The 23,484-nt window shown below is 23.6% G+C and overlaps 2 protein-coding genes and 1 non-coding gene across 3 annotated transcripts; 2 read left to right on the forward strand and 1 right to left on the reverse strand.

Moving 5' to 3' along the window:
- Positions 1-186: 186 nt before the first annotated feature.
- INS49_003707 (uncharacterized protein) lies at positions 187-1,149 on the forward strand (the record flags this gene model as incomplete). The annotated part of the gene is made up of 1 exon (XM_043164498.1): positions 187-1,149. The coding sequence occupies one exon, from the start codon at positions 187-189 to the stop codon at positions 1,147-1,149; it is 963 nt and encodes a 320-aa protein (XP_043019263.1).
- Positions 1,150-1,292: 143 nt separating this feature from the next.
- On the reverse strand, positions 1,293-2,353 carry INS49_003708 (uncharacterized protein; the record flags this gene model as incomplete). The annotated part of the gene is made up of 2 exons (XM_043164499.1): positions 1,293-1,940; positions 2,024-2,353. 2 exons carry the CDS (start codon positions 2,351-2,353, stop codon positions 1,293-1,295), a joined length of 978 nt encoding a protein of 325 aa, XP_043019264.1.
- Positions 2,354-22,578: 20,225 nt separating this feature from the next.
- INS49_003709 lies at positions 22,579-22,649 on the forward strand. Its single transcript has one exon. It is a non-coding gene; the product is annotated as a tRNA-Gly (tRNA).
- The last annotated feature ends 835 nt before the right edge of the window (positions 22,650-23,484 follow it).

Here is a 23,484-nt window from a genome sequence, read left to right on the forward strand (position 1 = left end):
GTTGGATCGCCACAAGAGCGAATTAGCCGCTGGGATCGGTTGTACTAACCTAAACCCTTATTAGTCGTCACCCCCTCAGATGTTCAGATTTTGACAATGGTTGTTGACTCCTCAACCCATTTTATGCTACTAGTTCAAGAATACGCAGCCCTCTGGGACACAATAGCGGAGTCCGTCGTGAATACAATGTCTGAGCTGAGATACGATCCTGAGTGGTACGAGCTCGCGAGATCGGTCTTGGAGAGTGCGCAGATGCGAGAATGTCTTCCACTCCACGACGTTGAGGGCCGGAGAAAGAAGATCGAGGCCAGGGTCAGAGCCAACCCCTTCACGCTGCCCGAAGATATTGAGCAGACCATCCGATATGCCCGCAGCCAGGACGGCCACGAGGTTCCAATCTACCATTACCGCAAGAAAGAACCCACAGGCTCACGCTCCTTTCCCGGCCCGGCCGTTGTGCACATTCACGGCGGCGGATACAACACTGTGAGCGCTGCAGATGTCATGCCAGACCTGGTACCCTATGTCACGGCAGGGGCCGAGATTTTGTCCATCGACTACCGCCTGGCTCCAGAGAACCCGTTCCCCACACCCCTCGAGGACTGCTGGGCGGCACTTGCATGGATCCGGTCCAGCGCGGCCGAGCTGGGCATCGACCCGAAACGCATCGCCCTGTTTGGCGAGAGCGCCGGCGGGGGGCTCGCCGCGGCCCTCGCGATGGTGGCGCGGGACCGGGGCTTCTCGCCGCCCCTTTCCAAGCAGATCTTGATCTACCCGATGATAGACGACCGGACGGAGACGGACCACACCGGAGGGCGCGACGTCTTCAACATGGTCGACAGGGTGACGAGCTGGGCGGCGTATCTCGGGGAGCTGCACAGATCTGGAAGGGTGCCGCCGTACGCAGCTGCGGCTCGGATCAGTGACGAGCATGTTCAAGGCCTCCCGCGTATGTATATCGACGTGGCACAGCTGGACAACCTCCTCTATGAGGTGCTCGAATACGTACAAAAATTTGTCAAGGCCGGTGTCCCCGTTGAATTCCATTTATACGAGGGCGTACCGCACGCGTTTCATATTTTTGCGCCGACCTCCAAAATTGCCCGTCGTGCGTTCGAGAACAGATTGAATGCAATATTAGATATTTAGATAAACGATTATTTCAAATTTCACGAATACTGATACTCAGCACCTAGATTGGTTCAGCTGTAGGGAAATACACCCTCTAATCCAGCTACAGTCACCGGCCCGATGACCTCTGCCCTTCGTGCAGTTGTTCCTCGCGCATCTCATCAGTTCTCATCCGGCACACTCAAACTTGGCCGCTGAGAATTCCATGAGTCGCAAGTTTCCTGCATAATCTGGGGTATCTGTGCATACTGCGCCTTGATTTCATCCGGCCGCTCCATACAGTTGACCAAGAGGCCGTCGGCCAGGTGCCACGGGATGTGACAGTGCAGCGACCAGATGCCAGGGTTGTCTAAGGTGTACTGAAACACGATGTGCCCGTTGAGCGGCATCATCACCGTGTCCCTGCGGATGGGGTTCTCTGTCTCCAGCGTCTTGCCGTCCCATGGGCCGTCCCCCGTGGCGAGCAGCTGGATGTCGTGGCCGTGCAGGTGCATAGGGTGCATGTTCTGGATTATGAAAGGGTTGTTCACTACGACGCGGACAGTCTTGTTGGTGCCAAAATCGTACACGCGGCTCTTTTGGCCGAATCTCTGCGCCGCGCCTCCTGGCTGCGCGTCGCGGAGGATCGGGCTGCTGTAGTTGCCTTGGTAGAAGTGCCGGCCGATCTGCACGACATTTTCGAGTTGAGTGTTCATCGTGAATCGGTACTCCAGCTTCTCGTTGATTGTGAAGAAGGTGAAGAACTCGATTTTGGTATCGGGCTCCTCGAGTGGCATGTGATAATACGGCTTGGTGATCTTCAGGTCGTCCTATAGTCACGGAGTATTAGAGCTTAGATTTAGCCCTATGGCCGGTATTTGACGGTCTTGGAACAATGCAAAGAGCAACTCACGTTCTGACAGTTGGTCAAATTCGCGTCCGCCGTTTGGCTCGTCGTCGGTTGAGCATTTGTATCGGCTCCGTCGTAATTCAAGGCCCCTAACATTTCCACCTGTTTCGTGAGGCTTGGAGGACAAAATACGACTTGAGCTCGCATCCAGAACATTTCGCCAGGATTTCCTGTCGCCTCGAAGACAACATCAGTGCGCTGGCCGACAGCGACTGTAACGAAATCAGTCTGGTATGGCTTAACCTGGACAAAATCATTGGCGATGACCATTAACTTGTGTCCATCAATACCAAACCTCTGGGTTGAATCACCACCGTGGTTAATCAGCCTCATCTTCACCCTTTTCCCTGTCAAATAATAGCGTTGGATGCTTAGTCTATTAGGCTAGCTAACGTCTATTCTACGGGAGGGAAGGCCCCTATTTATAGTTATTATCCTCCATACAGTGGCAAACATATGGGGAAAAGGATATCCCGTATTAATAATAGCCTAAATATCTAAAATATTCCAACAGCCCCCCTTAAACTAATTCCCTTTATTTATTTATTTATTATATATAAGGGATTAAATTTATAAAAAAGGAATATTCGCTATATAGTAAGAAAACCTTATAAAAAAGGAAAAAACTCACTTATATAAGTATATATATATATATATGTAGGTAAAAAACCTAAAAATTTACTATTACTTAAACTTAAACTTATAGCCAGTAGGGTATTACATATTAAATTATAGTTTTATATGGGATTCACTAGTTATTTTATAATGACTACAATATATCACGGCATTTTTATACATTAAAGTTACACATAATTTTATTTATATTATATACACTACAGAAATACGTTTTCTATATAAAATAAAACATATATAAACGCAGTATAAGTATATTATAACTATGTATATATATGGTATATATAGGCCATATAAGTAATACTTATTTTTCAAAAAAAAACCTTTATTATTTTAGTTATTTCTTTTAAGGGAAAACCTTTAATATTTAAGGTAATATTATATATATATATAATTAAGTCCGCTTTATTTATTTATATATTTTATAAATAAAGGAAAAAATCTTAACCTTAATTATTAAAAAGTAAACACCTTAATTTATTTTACGCATATTATAATATAAATAAAAAATCTCTCTATTCTTTAGCTTAATATTTTTATATTATTTTTTTATTAAACTATACTTTTCTTTAAACTCTTTATAATATAGTTTATTTATTAATTTTATAAGCCAATTTGCTAAATTTTACTTAAAATCTATATATTTTAATATTACTTTATTATTTTCTATTACTTTTCTTATATAAATATATAATATTTATATATTTAATTCTCTTATGAAATAAAGTATTTTTAGCTAATTTCTTAGCCCCATTATTATTTATATATATGGTAAGGAGCTTAAGATTAAAGCTAATATTTAAGTTATTATTAAAATATTCCAATAAATTATATAAATATTTAGCTTCTTTTATAGCTTCTCTTAAAGCTATATATTTTGCTTTCATAAAAGAAAGTGCTGGTATTTTTTATAGCTAAGAATTCCAGCTTATAAGGTTTATTTTATTATTATTATTATTATTAATATTATATAAGCTAAATATATAATTAAAGGTGCTCTTTCCAATAAATATATTATTACCCTAGTTTAAATTTATATAGCTTATTAATTATAAATTATTTCCAAAGTAATTATATACTTTAAATATATATAGGAATTTATATATATATCCCTATATTTTATTTAATTCTTTTATATGCTTTAATTTTAAGTTTGCTATATATTTAGCTAACTTATTTATAAAATAAGTTAAATTTAGCCTTATTTTTAAGCTAGCATATAATATAAAACCTATTTATTGCTAATATAATTCTATAATATTTTTATTAGCTTAATTAATATATTTTTTTAATTTTCTATTAAGGGTATATAGTATAAGTTAAGGGATTATTTCTTTTTTCTTAACCTTTTCTTTTATATTAAATCTTTTTAATATTTTATTTATATATTTATTTTAATTTATAATTATTTAATTATCTTTTCTATTTATATATATATTATTTTTAAGGAAATTTATTAAATCTCTTTAAAAATTTAGTTTTATATTCTTATATAATTTATTAATTATTAAATTTATATCATTATTATTAGGTTTTATAATAATAATATCATCCATATAATATATAAATATAATTTATTTATTAAAGTATATAAATACCTCTTTATTATATAGATAAATAATAAATCCTAGCTTAATTAATATATTTTTTAAGTATTTATATTAAAGCATAAGTAATTATTTTAACTTATATAAAGCTTTATTTAGTTTTATAACTTTATTTTTATATTTTAATTTATTATATATATATATAGGTAATTTTATATATATTTTAAAATTAATATTAAAGTATAAAAATGCGTTTTTAACGTTATAATTATATATATAATATCTTTTATTTATAGCTATTATTAATAGCATAATATAAGTTTTAAGGCAGCAAATTATAAAAAAAGTCTTTAAATAATTTATGCTTAATTTTTAATTATATCCCTAAATAACCTATTTAAATTTAAATTTAATATTATTTTTATTATTTATTACTTAATTAAGCTTTATAATAACTAAGTTATTTATAAATTTCTTTTTATATATGTATTTCTCCCTTAAAGCCATATAATTAAATAATAAATCCATTATTATATAAGTATTTTGTTTTTATAAACTATATATTTTATTTAGCATAAATTTAACCCATAGGGGTTTTTTTAAGTTATTTAATACTTCTTTTAAAGAAAAAGGTTTATTAATATTAGCTATAATTAAGCAGTATTTTAATATATTTTCTTAAATATTTAATATAAATATTTGGTTATTTAATAATATATCTTATATAATATATATATAATCTTTTAAATTCCCTTAAATTATTATTTTATTTAAAATAAAAAAGGAATTTTCTTCCCTTTATTCTTATAATTTTGGGAATATATATATATATATTATTATTATTATTATTATTATTATTATTATTATTATTATTATTATTATTATTATTATTATTATTATTATTATTATTATTATTATTATTATTATTATTATTATTATTATTATTATTATTATTATTATTAATATTATTATTATTTATATATTACTCTTTTAATATTTAAATATTTTAAATTAATATAGGCTTTTTATTATTTATATCCTATACTTAATATATATTTAATTTTAAGATTATATTTAATAATATGTTCTTTTTATTTTTAAGTTTTAATTTAATTTTATAATTATTATTTTAAAAATATATAATAAATCCCTATAATTTTAAGTTATTTATATAAGGCTTCTTTTTATTTATTACCTTATAAAAGTACTTATACCCCAAGCCTTTATAAGGTATAATATTATATAAATATATAGCATATTTTATTACTTTTCTTTATAAATATATAGGTAAATTTACTATATATAAAAAGCTTTTAACTTTATTTATTATAATTAAATTTAATTTTTTTATTAAGCTATTTAATTCTTTTATATATAAGGGCGTTATATAATAAGTTATAAAGTATTTATTTAATAAGATTTTAAATCTTTTATTTATATATTTTCCTTTATTATTAATAAAGAACTTTTTTATTCTTTTATTATATTTATTTTTTACTTTATTTTTATAATTATTAAAAGCTTTTAATGCTTTTTTTTTATTTTTAAATAAAGAAACTTTTAAATATTAAGTTCTTTTATTAAAGAATAATATATAATATTTATATTTATTATATATAGGTTTTAAGGAATTGCTTATATTATTATATACTCTTTTAAGTATATTATATACTTAGTTATTTAAGTTAATTTTATTTATTTTAATTATATGCTTAGCTTTTAAATATATTTTATAATTACTTATATATTTTTAAATAAGTTTATTTATTAATATATTTATTTTATTTTTTTAAAGAAATATTTCTAAGGCTTAAATATTTATATAGCTTAATTTATAATACTATTTATATATTTCTTTTTTATTTTTAATATTTATATTTAAATTTTATTAAGTTATATATATTTTTAAGGGGTATATTTAAGCTTATTTATTTATTTTATTATATTAATTCTTATAAAATATAAGCTATTTTTTTAATATTCTTAAGTTATTAGCTTATTTATTTCTTAAAAGTATAATTTAATAATATCTCCTTTTAATTTTAATTTAATTTTATTATTTATGCACTTATATTTAAATATATTTAAACTTAAAAAAGGTATATAATATATATTAAAAAATCTTTTTATAATATTTATTTTTAAAAAACTTAATTATTAAGTCCCTTATTTTATTTATAAATATAATATCTGCATTACTTTATTTCACGATTTTATTAATTATATATATAATATTAAAGAAATATATATTTTTAAAACTTATTATATTTATAATAATATTTACAGTTATTTTTATGAAATTTATATATTATTAATTTCCTATAGATTTATTATTATTAGCTGCTATTATTATTATATATATATATAGGGTATATATAAGGTTATTAATGCAGTATGGATAGGTTATGGTAAATCTATGGTGAATTCGCTGTGAATTCACGGGCACCTGTGAATTCATGATACTTTTATGGTGAATTTACCGTGAATGTATGGTTTTACGGTGAATTTATTATGTATATATTTAAATAGAGAAATTCCTTGCGAATTTACCTTAAATTTACAGGGGATATTAAATTTTAAACTTTTGTTTTTATTATTATAATAGCTATAATTATATGCTTTAGCTATATGGTTGCCTTATAAAAGGATTAAGTAAATTATAATTATTATTATTATAATATTATAATATTTATAAATTAAGTTATAAGATTTTTAATAATTAATAAGTTAAATAAGTATTAATTTAAGCTTTTTTAAATTATTAAAAAAAATAAGGTTTATTATAAATTTATAATAAATATATTATAAATAAAATATAAATTTAATATATAATTTCTTTTTATATTTTTATTATTATTTTTTAATTTTTAATTAATAAAAAAATATTAATAATTATTTTAATTATAAATAATAATTTTTAAGTAAGTAAATATTTTTTTATTTATTATATTTAAAGAAATATAAAGTTTATTAAATATTATAATAATATTTATTATTTAATAAATTTTTTATAATTATTATATTATTATATATAATTTATTAAAGTTATAAAATCTTTAATTTAAAGTAATTAAAAATTAAATAATAATAAAAAGAAATATTTTAATTTTAAGAAATTAAGTATTAAGCTTAACTTTTTTAAAAGTATTTTAAAATAATTTTTAAATTTAATATTTAATAAATATAAACTTAGTTAATAATTATAATTATTATTATTAATTATATTAATTAATAAAATATAAAAGCTTAATTATTTATTAAAAATTATTAAATAAAATTTATTTAAGTTAATTTTAATTAAAATATATTAAGTTTTTATATAAGCTTTAATAAATTATTATTTATTTAAATTATAAAATATTAATTAAATATTATTTTTAATTATTAAGCTATATATATTATATTTTATTAACTTATAATATATAAAATTTATATTTTATAAATTAATATTTTATTATATAATTAAGAAAATTTAAAAAAAAATTAAAATTATAAAGTTTATTAAAAATTTTTAAAATTCTTTAAAATTAAGTTTAATACTTAAATTATTTAAAATTTTAATTTTTATACTTAAATTTAAAAAAGTTATAAGGAAATTTAAAATATTAATATTATATATATTTATATAAAGCTTTTTTTAATTTTTTATAAAATTTTAAAATTTATAATTTTTAATTTAATTAAGAAATATTTTTATTTATATAAGGTATAAAATTTTTTAAAAAAAATAAAATTAAATTAATAATAATTTATATAAATAATATTATTTTAAGTTTTTTAAATTAATTAAGTTAATTTTAAAGTTAATTAAAATATTTATAAATTTATTAAAATTAAATTATTATATTATTTATAATTATTTAATATAAAATTAAATTAAATAATAAACTTAATTTTATTTAAAATATTTAAATAAGGAAATATTTTTTTTATTAATAAAATTTTCTTAGCTAAAGAATTATAAAATAGGAATTTAATAATAAAAACTTTTTAATTAAATAATTATTATATTTATTTAAAATATTAATTAAAAGATAATAAAAAAAATTAATTATATAATTATAATTAAAAGCATTAAGATTTATTAAATAATAATTATTTACTTAAGCTTAATAATTTTTATAATAATTAAGATTTTAAAGATATTATTATTAAGTAATTTAAATTATATAAAAATTAAAATAATTTTTAAGATTTAATTTAAATATTTTAAATTAATAAAAAAATTATTATTTAAAAAAATCTTTAAAGCTTTATTAATTAATATAAAATATATTTATAAAATAATATTTATTAAAAAGCTTAATTAAGTTATAATTTATCTTTTTATTTATTAAGCATTATTTATTTATAATTTTAAATAATATTTAATAAAAATAAATATTATAAATTAATTTAAGAAAGTTTAAAAGCTTAAATTTTATAAAAAAGCTATTTATTAAATAATTTTTATATTTTATAAAATATTATTAAAATTTTATTAAATTAATAATATTATTTTTAAATAAATATATTTAATAATTAAAATATTTAAAAGTATATTTAATAAATTTATTAATTTATAATATTAATTAAATAATTAACTTTTTTTATAACTTAAAATATATAAAATTAAATTAATAAAATATTAATTATTTTTTATTTTAATTATTTTTTTATTAATAAAAACTTTTATAAATTTAAAATTAAATTATAAAAAAAGTAAGAAATTTAATATTTATAATAAAAGAATTAAATAATAATAAAAAAAGCTTTTTAAAAAATATAATTATTATTTTACTTTTTAATTTTAATTAAGCTTACTTACTTAATGCTTTTATTAATATATATTAATATATTAAACTTTTACTTTTAAATATTAAAAATAAGCTAATTATATTAATAAATTTAATTATTTTATTTTAAAGATTATATTTTAAACTTTATATTTTAAAATATAATTTTAAAGTAATATTAAAAGCTATTTAATATTTATTAATAAATTTAAAATAATTAAAATAAATAAATAAGCTTATTTTAAGCTTAAAAATTATTAATTAATAACTTATAATAAAATTAAAATTAATTATAATAGCCTTAATAAAATATATAATTAAATTTATAACTTTATTAATACTTTAATTAATAAAATAATATTAAGAATTTTTTAAATATTATTATTTAAATATTTAATATAAATAATAATAAGTTTTAATATAATTTTTATTATAAAAATAAATTAATTATTAAAAGTTATTTCTTTATAAATAATAAGCTAAAAGTTATAAAAAAAAATTTTATTATAAAAGATAATTTAATTTATAAAGTATTTAATTTAAATAAAGGAATTAATAAGCTAATTATTTTATTAATAAATTAAATTTATATAATTTAATATAAATAAGCTTTAACTTTTACTTTATTAATATTAACTTATATTTAAATAAATACCTTTACTTTAATTTTAATTAAATATATTATAAATATAATATTACTTTTATATTAAAATTATTACTTAAAAGATACTTAAAAGCTTATTTAATAATAAACTTTTATATATTTATTTATAAAATAATTTAAAATAAGTTAATATTATATATAAATTAATTATTAAAAGTCTTATTATTATATAATAAGTTATATACTTATGCTTATATATAAACTTAAAAAGCTATAAATAAATTATTATTTATAATTTATTATAATATTAAAGCCTTAAAATATATTATTTCTTAAGATTACTTAAGGTACTTTTTATAAGTTATAATAAATTAAGCTATAAAAGTTAATATTTAAAAAGTAAAATATATTAAAATTACTAATTAAATTAAGTTTAATATATTTTATTAAGCTATTATAAAAAGCTACTTAATAATTATTATTATATACATTAAAGTATAAATGCTTAATTACTTAAATATTAGCTTATTAATAAATTAAAAGTTTATAATTCCTTATTAAATTAATATTTTAAACTTAAAAAAAAAAGTTATCTTTAAATACTTTAATAATATATTTATAAATATTATAATTTTTACTAAAGCCCTTAAATAAATATATATAATTAAGATTAATATAAATATTATAATCTTATTATATTTATATTAAATTATATTAATATTTATTATAAAGTTAAAAAAAATATAATCTTTTTATTTTAACTTAAAAAAAAAGTTAAATTAATAACTTAATAAGCTATAACTTTATAAATATTATTATAATAAATTAATTACTATGCTTTATATATATTTATTAAAACTTTTATTTAAAAGTAATTATTTCTTTTATATATAATAATATAAAACTTTTTAATTAAAAAATTAAAATAAAAGCTTTTATATATATAGCATTAATTATTTAAAATAAGTTTTTTCTTTAATATTTAGCTTTATTTAACTTTATAAATCTTTTTAATAACTTAAATTAAGATTTAAATTATATATTAATATAATATTAAAATACTTAATTAATGCCTTAATTAAATAATTCTTTTAAGGCATTATTATAAAATAATTTTTTAAAGTTTTAAAAATAACTTTAATTTAATAATAAGTTAAAGATATTTAAATTTAAAAACTTATTAAAAGTTAAATTATTAAATAATATTTATATTTATTAATTTTTTAATTTATTTATAAAGAAAGCTAAAAATTTTATTTAAAAATATTATTAAATATTTAAAAATAATAAATTAATTAATATATTAAAAAATTAATAAATAAAGATATTATTAATAAATAATTAATAAAATTATAAAATTAATAAATATTTATATTACTTAAGTAAAAAAAATTAAAAAATAATAAATAAACTTATAAATAGCCTTTATTAAAAAGAAAAAGTAAAATAAATAATATTAGCTACTTTTTTTAAATTACTTATCTTTATTATTTAATAAATTATTTATAGCTAATATAAAAATTAAATAATAATAAACTTAAAAGTATTAAATAAGGTTATTATTTTAAATACTTATCCTTTTTCTTTTTAATTTAATATTATATAATAAATATATAATAAAGGCTATTTATTTATAATAAATATTAATATTTTCTTTTATTAATTTATAATTTATAAGCTATATTAAGATAAATATATTATTATAAGTTATTAAGGATAGGAATAATTTAAAGTAATAATAATGGAATTTTATAACTTTCTTATTTATATTTAAAGATATATAAATTATATCTTATAATTATATAGCTTTTTTATTATTACCTTTATTAATAATATTATTATATTTTTTAATTTAATTATAAAATATTTATAATATTTATAAATAATCTTTAGCTTATTTAAAGTTAAGAATTTATTTTTCTCCCTTAAGAAATTCTTTTTAAGATACTTATTAATAAAATTGCTTAACTTTTATATTAATAACTTAAAAATATATAATACCATTAATTAAATTTAAATTATTATAAAGCTATAATTTTCTTTTATCTTATAATAATTAAAAAAGTTTATTAAATTTATAAAATATCTTTAGTATTTTATTTTATATTTTAATTAAAGAATTAATTTATTATAATATAAAAAATCTTAAATACTTATTATAATAAAAGTTAAAAATAAGCTATTTAAAGGTAACTTTAAGAAATAATATATAAGAAAAGCTAATTTTAATTTTATTATAAAGGAACTTTATGCCTTTATTAATTTTTAAATAGCTTTAATAAGTTTAAATGCTTTCTTTTATTATAACTTAAATAAACCATTATTTATTTAACTTAATATATTAAAGGAAGTTAAGTTTTTAGGTATTTATTTTTAATTAATAAAAAAATGGAAATAAAATAAATATTGATTAATATTAAGATCTTAAATATAATTAATAATATACTTAAGCAAAATTATTAATATAATTAAAAAAAAATATTAGCTAATTAAATTAAAGATAACATGCCTTATATAGCTAATTTAAAAGCTTTAAATTATAATTAAATTTAATTATTTATAATTAATTTATATTTTAATTAATTATGCTATAATTATTAAAATTATTAATTATATCTTTATAAAAATAATAAATAAAATAAAAATAAATCTTAAGCTTACCTTAACCTTAAAATACTTTAACTAATATTAACTCTTAATATATTATATATTAAGAATAATTAATATTATTATTAATGCATTATTATAATTATTAATATATTAACTAGCTATTAATAATAAAAAAGTTTTAAATAAACTCCTTAATTTAACTATTTATATTTTATTTAAAACTTAACTTAACCTAAACTTTAAGGATAAAATATTAAAGGCATACTTTAAAAATAAAAAATAATTTAAAATTAAAAGCTAATTTTAATAGCTAAATATTAATATTAATATATTATTTAAATTAAATAATAATAATCTTCTTTACTTTAAAAATTATAATAAAAAGCATTAATTATATATTTCTTTAAGAATAATAAAACTTATTATAGCTAATACTTATAATTTTAAATATTATTTTAAAAAAGAAAAGGTTTATTAAAAGCTAAAAAATTTATTTATTATTAAAAATTATTAATATAAAATATATAAGTATTTAAATATTTACTTAATATATACTATAAATTAAAATAATAATTATAAATTATTAAGAAAGATATAACTTATTCTTTTATTATTAATATTATTTTATATTATTATTATAAACTTTATTATAAACCTTTTAAAAGTACTAATAATATATACTTTATAAGAAATATTATAAGCCCCTTTTTTTAATTTATTCCTATTTATTATAAATAAATATATTAAAGCTTTTTTTATTATTTTAAGAAATATTATATATATAATAAAAAATTAAGTAAAAGTTATATTAAAAACCCTTTACTTAAGTAATTAAGAAATCTTAAAATGCATTATTTTTAATTAAGATTGCAAATTCCTCTTTAAGTTTTAATAAAAACTTTAAAAAAGTTTAAACTTAAAACTTTTCTTTTTTATTATATAATATTTATAAATTAATAATTAATTTAAAATTAAGAATTAAATAATTAAAATAATAATATAAATAATAATAATTATTTATTTAAATTATAAATAAATAAATTTAATATTATTATTATAATTTAATCTTAATAATATATATAATATAATAATAAAGTATTTTATTAATTAAATGCTTTATAACTTTAATTTATTTATATTATTATTATTAATAAATTAAGAACTTACTTAACTTTATAAATTATATTAAAAAAAAGCTTAAATTATAATTATTAAAGCTTAAATAGCTGCTAAATAATAATATAATAAAAAGTATTATTAAATATAGTTTTAATTAAGGAATTAAGTATATATATTCTTAAGAAAAAAATATAATTTATTAAAGAAATTAATATATAAGTTTTCTTAATAATAAATAAAATTATTTAAGGTTTAAAAAAAGATAGGTAAGTTTATATATTAATTAATGCTTTCGCTATATATAAATATATATATAATAATCTTAATTATTTAATTATTCTTAATTTAATTATTAAGCTTTAACTTATATAATTATAATTTTTTATTAATAAAAACTATAAATATTATTAAAGATAAGGCTAAAAACCTTAAAGCTTTTAAATATTATAAAATAAAAAGGATTATTTAAAGGCAAGATTATAAAGTAAGCTAAAGCTTAATAATTATTAAGTATTTTATTAAATAAATAAATTATTTATATTATTATAATATATAAATATTAGCTTATTATTTATAAGTTAATAAGTTGGTTAAAAACTTTAAAATATAAAGGGCTAAAATAAAGGCCCTTTATTAATAAGTTAATTGCTATATTATAATAAAACCTTTGCTTTTTAAGCTAGGAAATATTCTTTAGCTAAGTTTATTTATTAAATAAGAAAGGTTATTAAAAAGGAGGATTAATAATAGCCCTATTATTATAGCTTTATTATATTAAAGCAATATATAAGCTATTTAAAAAATAATTACTTAAGTATAAATAATTTATTATAAATTTATAATAAATTAATATATTTAATTAACTTTCTTAGCTATATTAATTTAATTATTTATAATTTTATAATATATCCTTTTAGCTTTTATTAATATTATTTATTATTAAGTTTAATTAATTATTTTATTAATTAATTATTATTATATTATCTTAAAGATTATTATTAATTTCATTATTTTATAATGCTATTTATTTATAATAAGTTAATATTATTATAATTATAAACTTATTAAAATTAATAATCTTATTATACTAAACTTTTATATAATTTTATACTTAATTAATTAAGATCTTAATATAATATATTTATAATAAAGTTGCATATTTAAGTATTATTACCTTATAGCTAAGCTATATAAGGTTAGCAAGCTATTAATAATTAGCTATTATTAAGCAGCTTATTTATATAATAAAGAAATATATATATTTCTTTATATATATATTATTATAACTTGTTATAATAATCTGCTTACTTATTATTAAGGCAATTACAAGGTTTTTTAATAAACCCTTTATAAGGAAGGATATAATAGCTTTCCTAACTATAACGTTAAATATAATGTCTTTATTTCTTATAACCTCCTGCTTAATTATCCCATTAAACGCTTTATTATTAAGATATAAGTTAAATTATTTATTAATTAATACCTTATTCTTTGCTAAATTAATTATAATAGCTTATTATACTATAATTAAAATCTTTATAATGCTATATAAAAAGATAAGTAAATATTAAAGGACTTAGAATTAATAAAAGAAGATAAGCAAAAGCATATAACTAACTTCCCTACCTATAACCATTATAATAACCCACCAAGCCTATACTTATATAGCTCATCCCTTAATATTTATTACCAAGATATATTATAAAACCATTAATATAATATACCTTTTAAAAACCAAGCTTATAATTTATATAATTAATTTATTCATTAAAATAAGAAGATTTTAATTATTAATAAGAAAGCTATTGCTATTATTTTTATCGCAACCGCCCTTACCTATATAGCTAAGAACTTAAGCATATACTTAATTAAGTAAACTATTAATACTAAGATTAATAAGGCTATTATTTTAACGCTAGCTATTAAAGTTAGCTAATTATTTAATAAGGCTTAAAAGCTTTAATTCCTTATTAATATTCTTTATTACCTTAACCTTAATTTTAGCCTATTTACTCTTAGCTGCAAGCATAAAGCAATTATTAACTTCCTTAATAATAATAAGAATAATACCAAGCCTATTTACTTAACCACCTTAAAGTTTAATTTTAATAATCTATTTACATTTCCAGCTAAAAAAAAGGTTAATACTACCTAGTTTAAAAAGGTAAACCCAATTATTATTACTATATTTCTTAAGATTAAGAATTTTTATATAAATATTACTATATTTATAAATAAGTTTAAAGAGATTATTAACCTTAAGTTTAATTTACGCTATCTTATCATTATTAACCTCCTTAATAGCCATTTTACTTAATGCAATAATATAATTAATATTAATAATTAATACATTATTATTATTTTTGCTTATAATAAGTATATTATTATAACTTTAATTTTATATATTTTCTTTATTAATTTATATAAGGCCGTTAATATTTTACGCTTTATTAATTTAAATAATAAAATTAATTATATCTTTATTAGCTTTATTTTATATAAATTATTATATATAAATTAAAACTTTAATATTATTAAGATTTATTATAATAAAAATAATTAAATTAATTACTTAATTATTATTTATGCTTAAAAGGCTAAGTTTAGCAACTCCTTAATTACTATTAGCTAAGATATTATATATAATTGCATAGCTAATTTAATTAATTATATTAAAACCTATAACATAATAAAGTATTATATATTAATTAATAATAAGGTTAATTTAATTATTATTAATATTATTAATAATGTAATTAATATAATTTAGGGAACTATTAATAATAATTATAGCAATAATAATGCTATTAATATTAATTAAGCAAAATTAAATATTAAAAATCTTATAATTATATAATTATACTTATATTTTATTATAATAAAAACTAAAAGAAAATAATATTATTTTTATTTTGCTTTATCTTAAAAAAGTTTATTATAAATAAAAGTAATTTAAGTTTTTTCTTTTAATAACTAATATATTAATTAATTTATAAATTAATGATTTTATATTAATATAAAGGAATATTATAAAAATAAAATATATTAATAGCTATAATATTTATATATATAGCTTAACCTATCTTATAAGCATATAACTATACTTATTATTTTATTTATTTTATTTTAAGGATAATGCTTAATGAATTTATAATAAATTTATAATAAATTTATAATAATAACTAAAACTCTTATTATAATGTTATAAAAGTAAATTAAACCTAAAACCTTGCTATATTTAATTATTACATTCTTTATATTATAGCGCTATTTATATATATCCTTAGCTTAATTGCTTTATTATTAATTACTTTAATAAACTCGCCTTATATAATTTGCTTTATTATTATTAAGCATAATAAAAATAAATTAAGTTTTATTAATATATTAAATTAAAGTATACTTCGCTATTTACTTAGGAATAAAAGTTAGTTTATTATATTATTTATAAGAAAAACCCTTTAGCATTATTATTAATTGCTTTTATTATATTAAATATTTTAGCTAAATTATAAATATATTTATATAATTATTTTTCTTTAATATTTAAAGTTTATAATAATAGTTAAGATATCTTATTAAGGACTTTTATATTTTCTTTATTACCTTTCATTGCTATTAAGATAGCTCCTAAGGTTTAAACTCTCCGTTTATTACCATTTTTTAAATTTACCTAAATTTAAATTACTTATTAATATTATAAAAAGATTATGCTTAAAAGTAAATTATTTATAAGAAGGAATTTAATGCAATATAGATGGATTATGGTAAATTTATAATGAATTCATTATAAATTTATAAGCACTTATGAATTTATAATACTTTTATAGTGAATTTACTGTAAATATATGGTTTTATAATGAATTTATTATGTATATATTTAAATAGAGAAATTCCCTATGAATTTACTTTGAATTCATAAGGGACATTAAATTTAAAACCTTTATTCCCATTAGTTATTTACCTTAATTTCCATTAAGTTATTAAAAGAAAGTTATAAGAGATTTAATAAATTCTTATTATATTTAATATTTTCTATTAAATTATTTATAGCTATATAAGCTATAAGTTCTTCCTAAGCGCTTTTTAAAGCCATAAAAAACTTTATACTAGCTAATAAAGCTAGGAGTTACTCTTACATTTTCTTTCATTTCTCTCAGCTTATATTCTTCCTTAAAAAAATAGTTTTTTCTTTTTCTTTTCTTTATTTATTTATTTTCTAACTAGCAAGTACCTTATTTAAATAAAGGAAATAGTAATTCTCTTAAGTATGCCCCTTTATTTTATAATTAAAGCATATAATAGTCTTTTTCTTATCTTTCTTACCCTTTATATATAAAGCTTTTTTAAATAATTTAAAAGGTTTCCCTTTACTTTTATTTAATAAGCTAAAGAAAAGAAATTTAATTATATAAGCATTTAAATCTTTTTTAAAACTTTAAGTTATATTTTAAATAAAGTTAATATATTTATTATTTAAGCTATAAAGAATTTAGCTAATTATAATTTATTTAAAAAGAATTATATTATTAACCTTTAAATCCTTTAAAAAAAGCTTTAATTTATTAATATATTCTTTTATAATCTTAAAATTATTAAAATTAATATTAAAGAACTCTTTATAAAGTAAATATTAGCTTATAAACTTAAAGAATTTATAATGAAATTTAAGTATATTTTACGCTTTTTAAGCATTATTTATATCTTTTATAAATATAATAAACTTTTATTTATATATAAATTTAATATTAATAAAGGCTTTTTTATTTTAAGCTAAAGATAAGCCTTAAAAAAGATTTTTAAGATTATTCTTAATAATATTTTCTTTCTTAAGCTAAGCTTAAATTTTAATGCTTTAATATATATAGTTTTTTATTTTATTAAGAAGTAAAACATTATATTTATTAAGAAATGCTATTTTAAAATAAATAAATAAAGTATTTATTAAGATAATTAAGATAATAAAGAAAAAAATATAATAAATTTTAAATAAATTTAATAAGTTAAGAAATAAAGATATAAATATTAAAATAATATAATTATAAAGAAAAGAAAAAGAGCTTTTAAATAATATATTTTTAAGGTATTATAAATTAAAGATAGCTAAAATATAGTTAAGTATTTTTAAGGGAGTTTTAAGGATTATTATAATTTCATTAAAATTTATGTTTTTAATATTAATTTAATATAGTTTTTAAAATTTAAAAAAACGCTTTTATTATTCTTAATAAGGGCTTTTAAATAATATATAAATTATATAGGTAGATTAAGTATTAATGGAGAAATGGTTAAGTATTTAGGTAGAAAAGGTGTGGTTTTTATATATAGGCTTTGGATTAGGAGATGAGATTGATTTATAATGTTAAATAAGGCGATTTAATTAATTAAGAGCTTATTAATTAGCTTAATTAAGTAATTGGTTAAAAGGTATGTCTTTAAGTATAAAGCTTGTTTTATTTAAAAGGTTTAAGAAGTGGTGGCGATTAGGGGTGTTATGTAATGTACGTTTTCCATATTAGGTTAGCGTTGCCGTTTTAGGTAAGCTTTGGGCCTTATAACCTATTAAATAATAGCGTTGAATGCTTAGTTTATTAGGCTAGCTAATGTTTATTTTACGGGAGGGAAGGCCCCTATTTATAGTTATTATCCTTCGTATAGTGGCAAATATATGGGGAAAAGGATATCCCGTATTAATAATAGCCTAGATATCTAGAATATTCCAACATTCCCGGTGGTCACACGAAACTTGGGAATATCCGGGGTGTTCACACAGTTCAGACCGGTGTCACCCAGTCCCCCGCATTGTGCCGCGGTTGCTGCTCGGCCTTGCATCATGTTGGCATCGGCCGGAGGAAAGAGTCTGGTAATCTTTTTCAGCCGGAGACTCGTCAGCTTCGCGCAAATTAAGAAGCTTCTTGAACATTGGGGGCTGCCAAGTCACCTCTGGCGAGATTGTTTCTGGGAACGTGAAGCTCGTAACGTTTCCATCTACTGCGTTGTAGTCGGCATTGCGCAAGTCAGACAACATGATGGGACCCAGATCAACGTCAAACTCGGCGTTTCGCGGCCCGTAGATGACGATTGCTAAGGCAGGTTAGTGCCAGCCCAGCCAAAATCATCTCAATATCTGAATCGAATAGTCTTACGTCCAGTCAGTCCATCAGCATATTGCCCGCTGTAGTGAGAATGCCACCAACACGACCCCTATGACCAAATCTCAACATCAGTTGGTAGATCCTTAGTTGATCTGAACTTGCTGCTCGACTCACAGGGCGTTGACTGTGGCGGGTTAGCCGAAAGAAAGCAGTTGAAAGTTTGAAGACTTACGCCTTAAACCTGTACGTAAATGATTTATCAGGGGCTATCGGACATTGCTGTGATAAACCTCATCTTAGTCGAACGCCTCATCCACAATGTTGATGTGCGCTACGTACTGTGATCGATGGGACTCCGTCCATCCATGGTGTACCTTGCTACGGGAGACTGCGGATTTTAGCTCAAGTAGACTGAACATGGTAAAGGATGAGGTTAGTGTTACCCATGCCAATGAATTGCGGTGCCCTCTTCTGGTCCAGCAATGTTATTGGTGACTTGAACTTCGATCCAATCACCCCAATTCGCCTCAATCATGGGCTAAGTGTATGTGAGCCATCATGCTGAGGGAAGAAGTTGAGTAGGGAATTGCAGAGTTGCACTGACGCCTGGGAACTGATTGTTGACAAGCAGCGCGGGCTTGAGCAAGCCAGATGGGGCAATTGTCCCTCTGCTAATTGTAAGGTTATCCTGTCTGGTCACGCCTACAGGAAAGGTCTTGGAATTAGCACGCTGTTCTTTTGGCCATCAAGTGTCTTCCTTCCAGACATGAAGAGAATTACCTGTATCGGGGATGTCGATATGGGGTTCGTGGATTCGGCCGTTCTATTGCCCCAAGGAACAGTGCCAGGAGCCTGTTGACACGCGTGTGAGCATTTTGGCTTCCACAGAGGGCCAATAGGACCGTCTCGAATAGGTAGAGAAAGAGGACTGACATTTGGATCGGCGAGATAGAGGGGTAGTGTTGGAGCACCCAAGGTGCCCAAAGAACTCGTGGAAACGTCCACTACTTTGCACAAATTGTTAGCCCAGGTATCCCGTCTTTGTCTTTTCCCACAGAGAACAGTACCAGCATATCCAAAGCCCACAAGAGCAACTAGAACCAGCATAAAGTCGCAAGGGCTGGCCATCGTATTCGGAGAGGCAGTGAACGGCCACAACAAGGTAACTTGAAGTAAGGACGATGCCAAGTGTTCGGCACGAATGAGCTTCTTCCGTGTTGCGAATAAGAGCTGGACTCGCGCAGAGGGACCAATACCGTGCCTTGGGGCCTTCTATTTAATCCCCTCTTGGAAGCATGGGATTTGACATCAGCACCAGGTCCTGCAGGTCAACAAGCCCACTCGTCAATTGAGGTCTGCCTCAACTAAGCTCGTGCATGCTAGTTCCCGCAAAGCTTGTTTCTGTTCGTCTCAGAGTTTACGGGGCCACGTCTGTGTTTATACAGATCGACAGGGGATGCTATAGCCCCTCAGCCTATCAAACTCAATCGCAAGCCGAAAGCGGCAATTCTTTGCGTCCTCATTTCTCTCTGGCGCCTGGACGACTCGTTCATGCTCTCGGCTGTCAATCCGTCAACGATCAATATCCACATATCTGTTATCCCCTCTTTTAATTGATGTGACAGTGATCCAGGTGCCGTTCCATCAGTCCAGTTTCCCCGTTCAAGATTGACGGCAAACTGTCTCGTCTGTCCACATGCAAAGCCCTCGGCTCCGAAAGCCCTCGGCCTTGCGTTGACCCTCAAACACCCTCTGTTACCTCTGGTTGAGCGCATGTGAATATTGAAACAGGGACAGGAAGTTTTTGTACCATACGGCAAAGGTTTTGGGTGTCATGTATTACTCGAGTTGGCAGGCGCTTGATCTTGCCTTGAATTCCTTTACAGATGTAGCTGATAAAGCTTCTACTTCGTAGCCCCCCCCCCAGCCAGATCTAAGCCCAACTTCAAAAAAGAAATCTTGATTGGCGGTGTCGATGTCCTGAGGTTTGAGGATCGATCAGAAACACACATAACTGGTAGCAGAACAGCGAGTTGTAGTTACTGTTGGACGTAGTTCTGTCTTCTAGCTTTCTCTGCCACCGCATTTGCCTGTCAGAACAAACCTTTTAATTCCATCCTTGATATATATCCAGTAAGCCCACTTTGGGCACTAGCTATGCACTCTGATAGTATCTTATGCCTTCATATAGGTTGCGTTCTGAGCTCGCGATTGTGTCTTGAAAGCCAATAGGGGCCGGTTCAGTTCCACTGATGTGCCATAGCGTCAACGTCGTCACGGTCTCTGGCCAGCTCGCCGGCCAGCACGTAGCATCTGGCCAGAGAGGCAGTGGTGCCCCGGAGTCAGGAATGGGACAGTAGTAGGCCTCCCCAAGCAACACCACGCGATCGCTGTGCCACCGCTCCATCTTAATCTGAGCAGACCCGCTCACATAGAAGAAGTCATTCTCGGTCTTCAGCATGCCTTCGAGAAGCCATTCCGTCCTCCATCCATCGCCATTGAATTCCTCGGCCCACGTGGCCTTCTGATCCTCAACGCGCTTGGACGTGGACTCGACCAGCACTGGTCTTGGGGTTCACGGTGCTCAGAGCCACCTGAGTGAGGGGTTGGTTTCCCGCGCGAGTGGCGACCATCCGTCTGCCAGGAAGATAATACATTCTAGCCATTTGCAGCTGGTTTTCCTCAGTATCCCTCGGGACGTTAAAGAGAGCAGTGTACACTCCAAGGGAATGGAACGCCGCTCGACTTGTCTCCTCGCCAAATACCATCCGACAGCGTGCGAGAGTTGATCCCGTCCGCACCGAAGACCAAGTCAAAAGTCCCCGCCGAGTCGTCTGAGATATTTATACAATAACCTCGTTCATATGCTGTGGCTGGTATCTGGTGACTTACATTTTTCATTAGCTGAATATACTATGTCAGAGTTTTATTATTAAACTCACTTTATCACATTTACCTTTAGTTAATATAAATTATATAAATATAACTTTAAAAAGAAAAGCATTTTAAAAATATTAAAAATAATGTTTATAATAACCTTCTGCACTTAAATAAGTACTAATTTAACAAGACGAACTCTAAGCCAATATCAGCAAAATGTAGAATCCGCTAATTATTACTTCAGAAATGTTTGAGATCTATAATCATCAAATTGAAGCTCCTGCTATAACTAGAAGCGCCAGTGGTTTAGCGGTAAAATCCATCGTTGCCATCGATGGGCCCCCGGTTCGACTCCGGGCTGGCGCATACGCTTTGCAGGTTTCCTTTTTTGATCTATTCCGCACTGCCCTAGCAGTTGAATTATAACATGATGAAGGCGGCATGGTGCTGATTAGCATCTTGCTTCGAAACAGCTTTGGACCTTGTTTTCGGAACCCGAACAGCCGCCAGCTTATTGTTCTGTTTTTCAGAGCAGTCTCCTAGCGTTTGGATATTGCTAATCCCGCAACTGAATAATAGTGTGAAAGAAGATCCCCAAGATTGTCACGGCACAAGAAAGCCTATTGCACTAGACACCCAAAAGAGGGACGTTGTAATGCCGAGAGCATTACCGTGGCTATCACCTATAGAGCGTACTGTAACAAAGATGGCAGCGAATTTAGACCCTTTTTCATCGAGCGACATAATCGAAATGACGTTGGAGAGGCCAATGGGTACTTCGCGTACAGACAGGACTTCTTTATTAATGAACCGGGTGGGTGAGTGGATCGGAGGACAGGAGAGGTTATCTTTTTCAGTGCTGGCTGCTGTTGAACGAACGATGTCAAATGGAAAAATAGACGAGATCCAAAAGCTCGAACTTTTGGTGGACCGAACTCCAGGCACTACCCTCTTCGACGGACCTATGTTGGACTATTTGACGATGGTATTTCCTTGAGCAATCCGTTGCTCTTGAAACTTGTGGAGGACTACTTCAATTCAATCCGACGAGGCGAATCATCTCGCGATTCTCTGAAAATGTAATAGCCGGGATTCTTCTGAACGAAATTGTTCATACTCTTGAGCACCTCACTCATAGGCTGAGAGCGTAACCATATTTGTAACCATATTTGTGGACAAAAGAAATAGAACCTCATTTTCA

The sequence above is a fragment of the Diaporthe citri genome, assembly GCF_014595645.1.
Source record: "Diaporthe citri strain NFHF-8-4 chromosome Unknown scaffold_10, whole genome shotgun sequence".
Taxonomy (NCBI): Eukaryota; Fungi; Ascomycota; class Sordariomycetes; order Diaporthales; family Diaporthaceae; genus Diaporthe; species Diaporthe citri.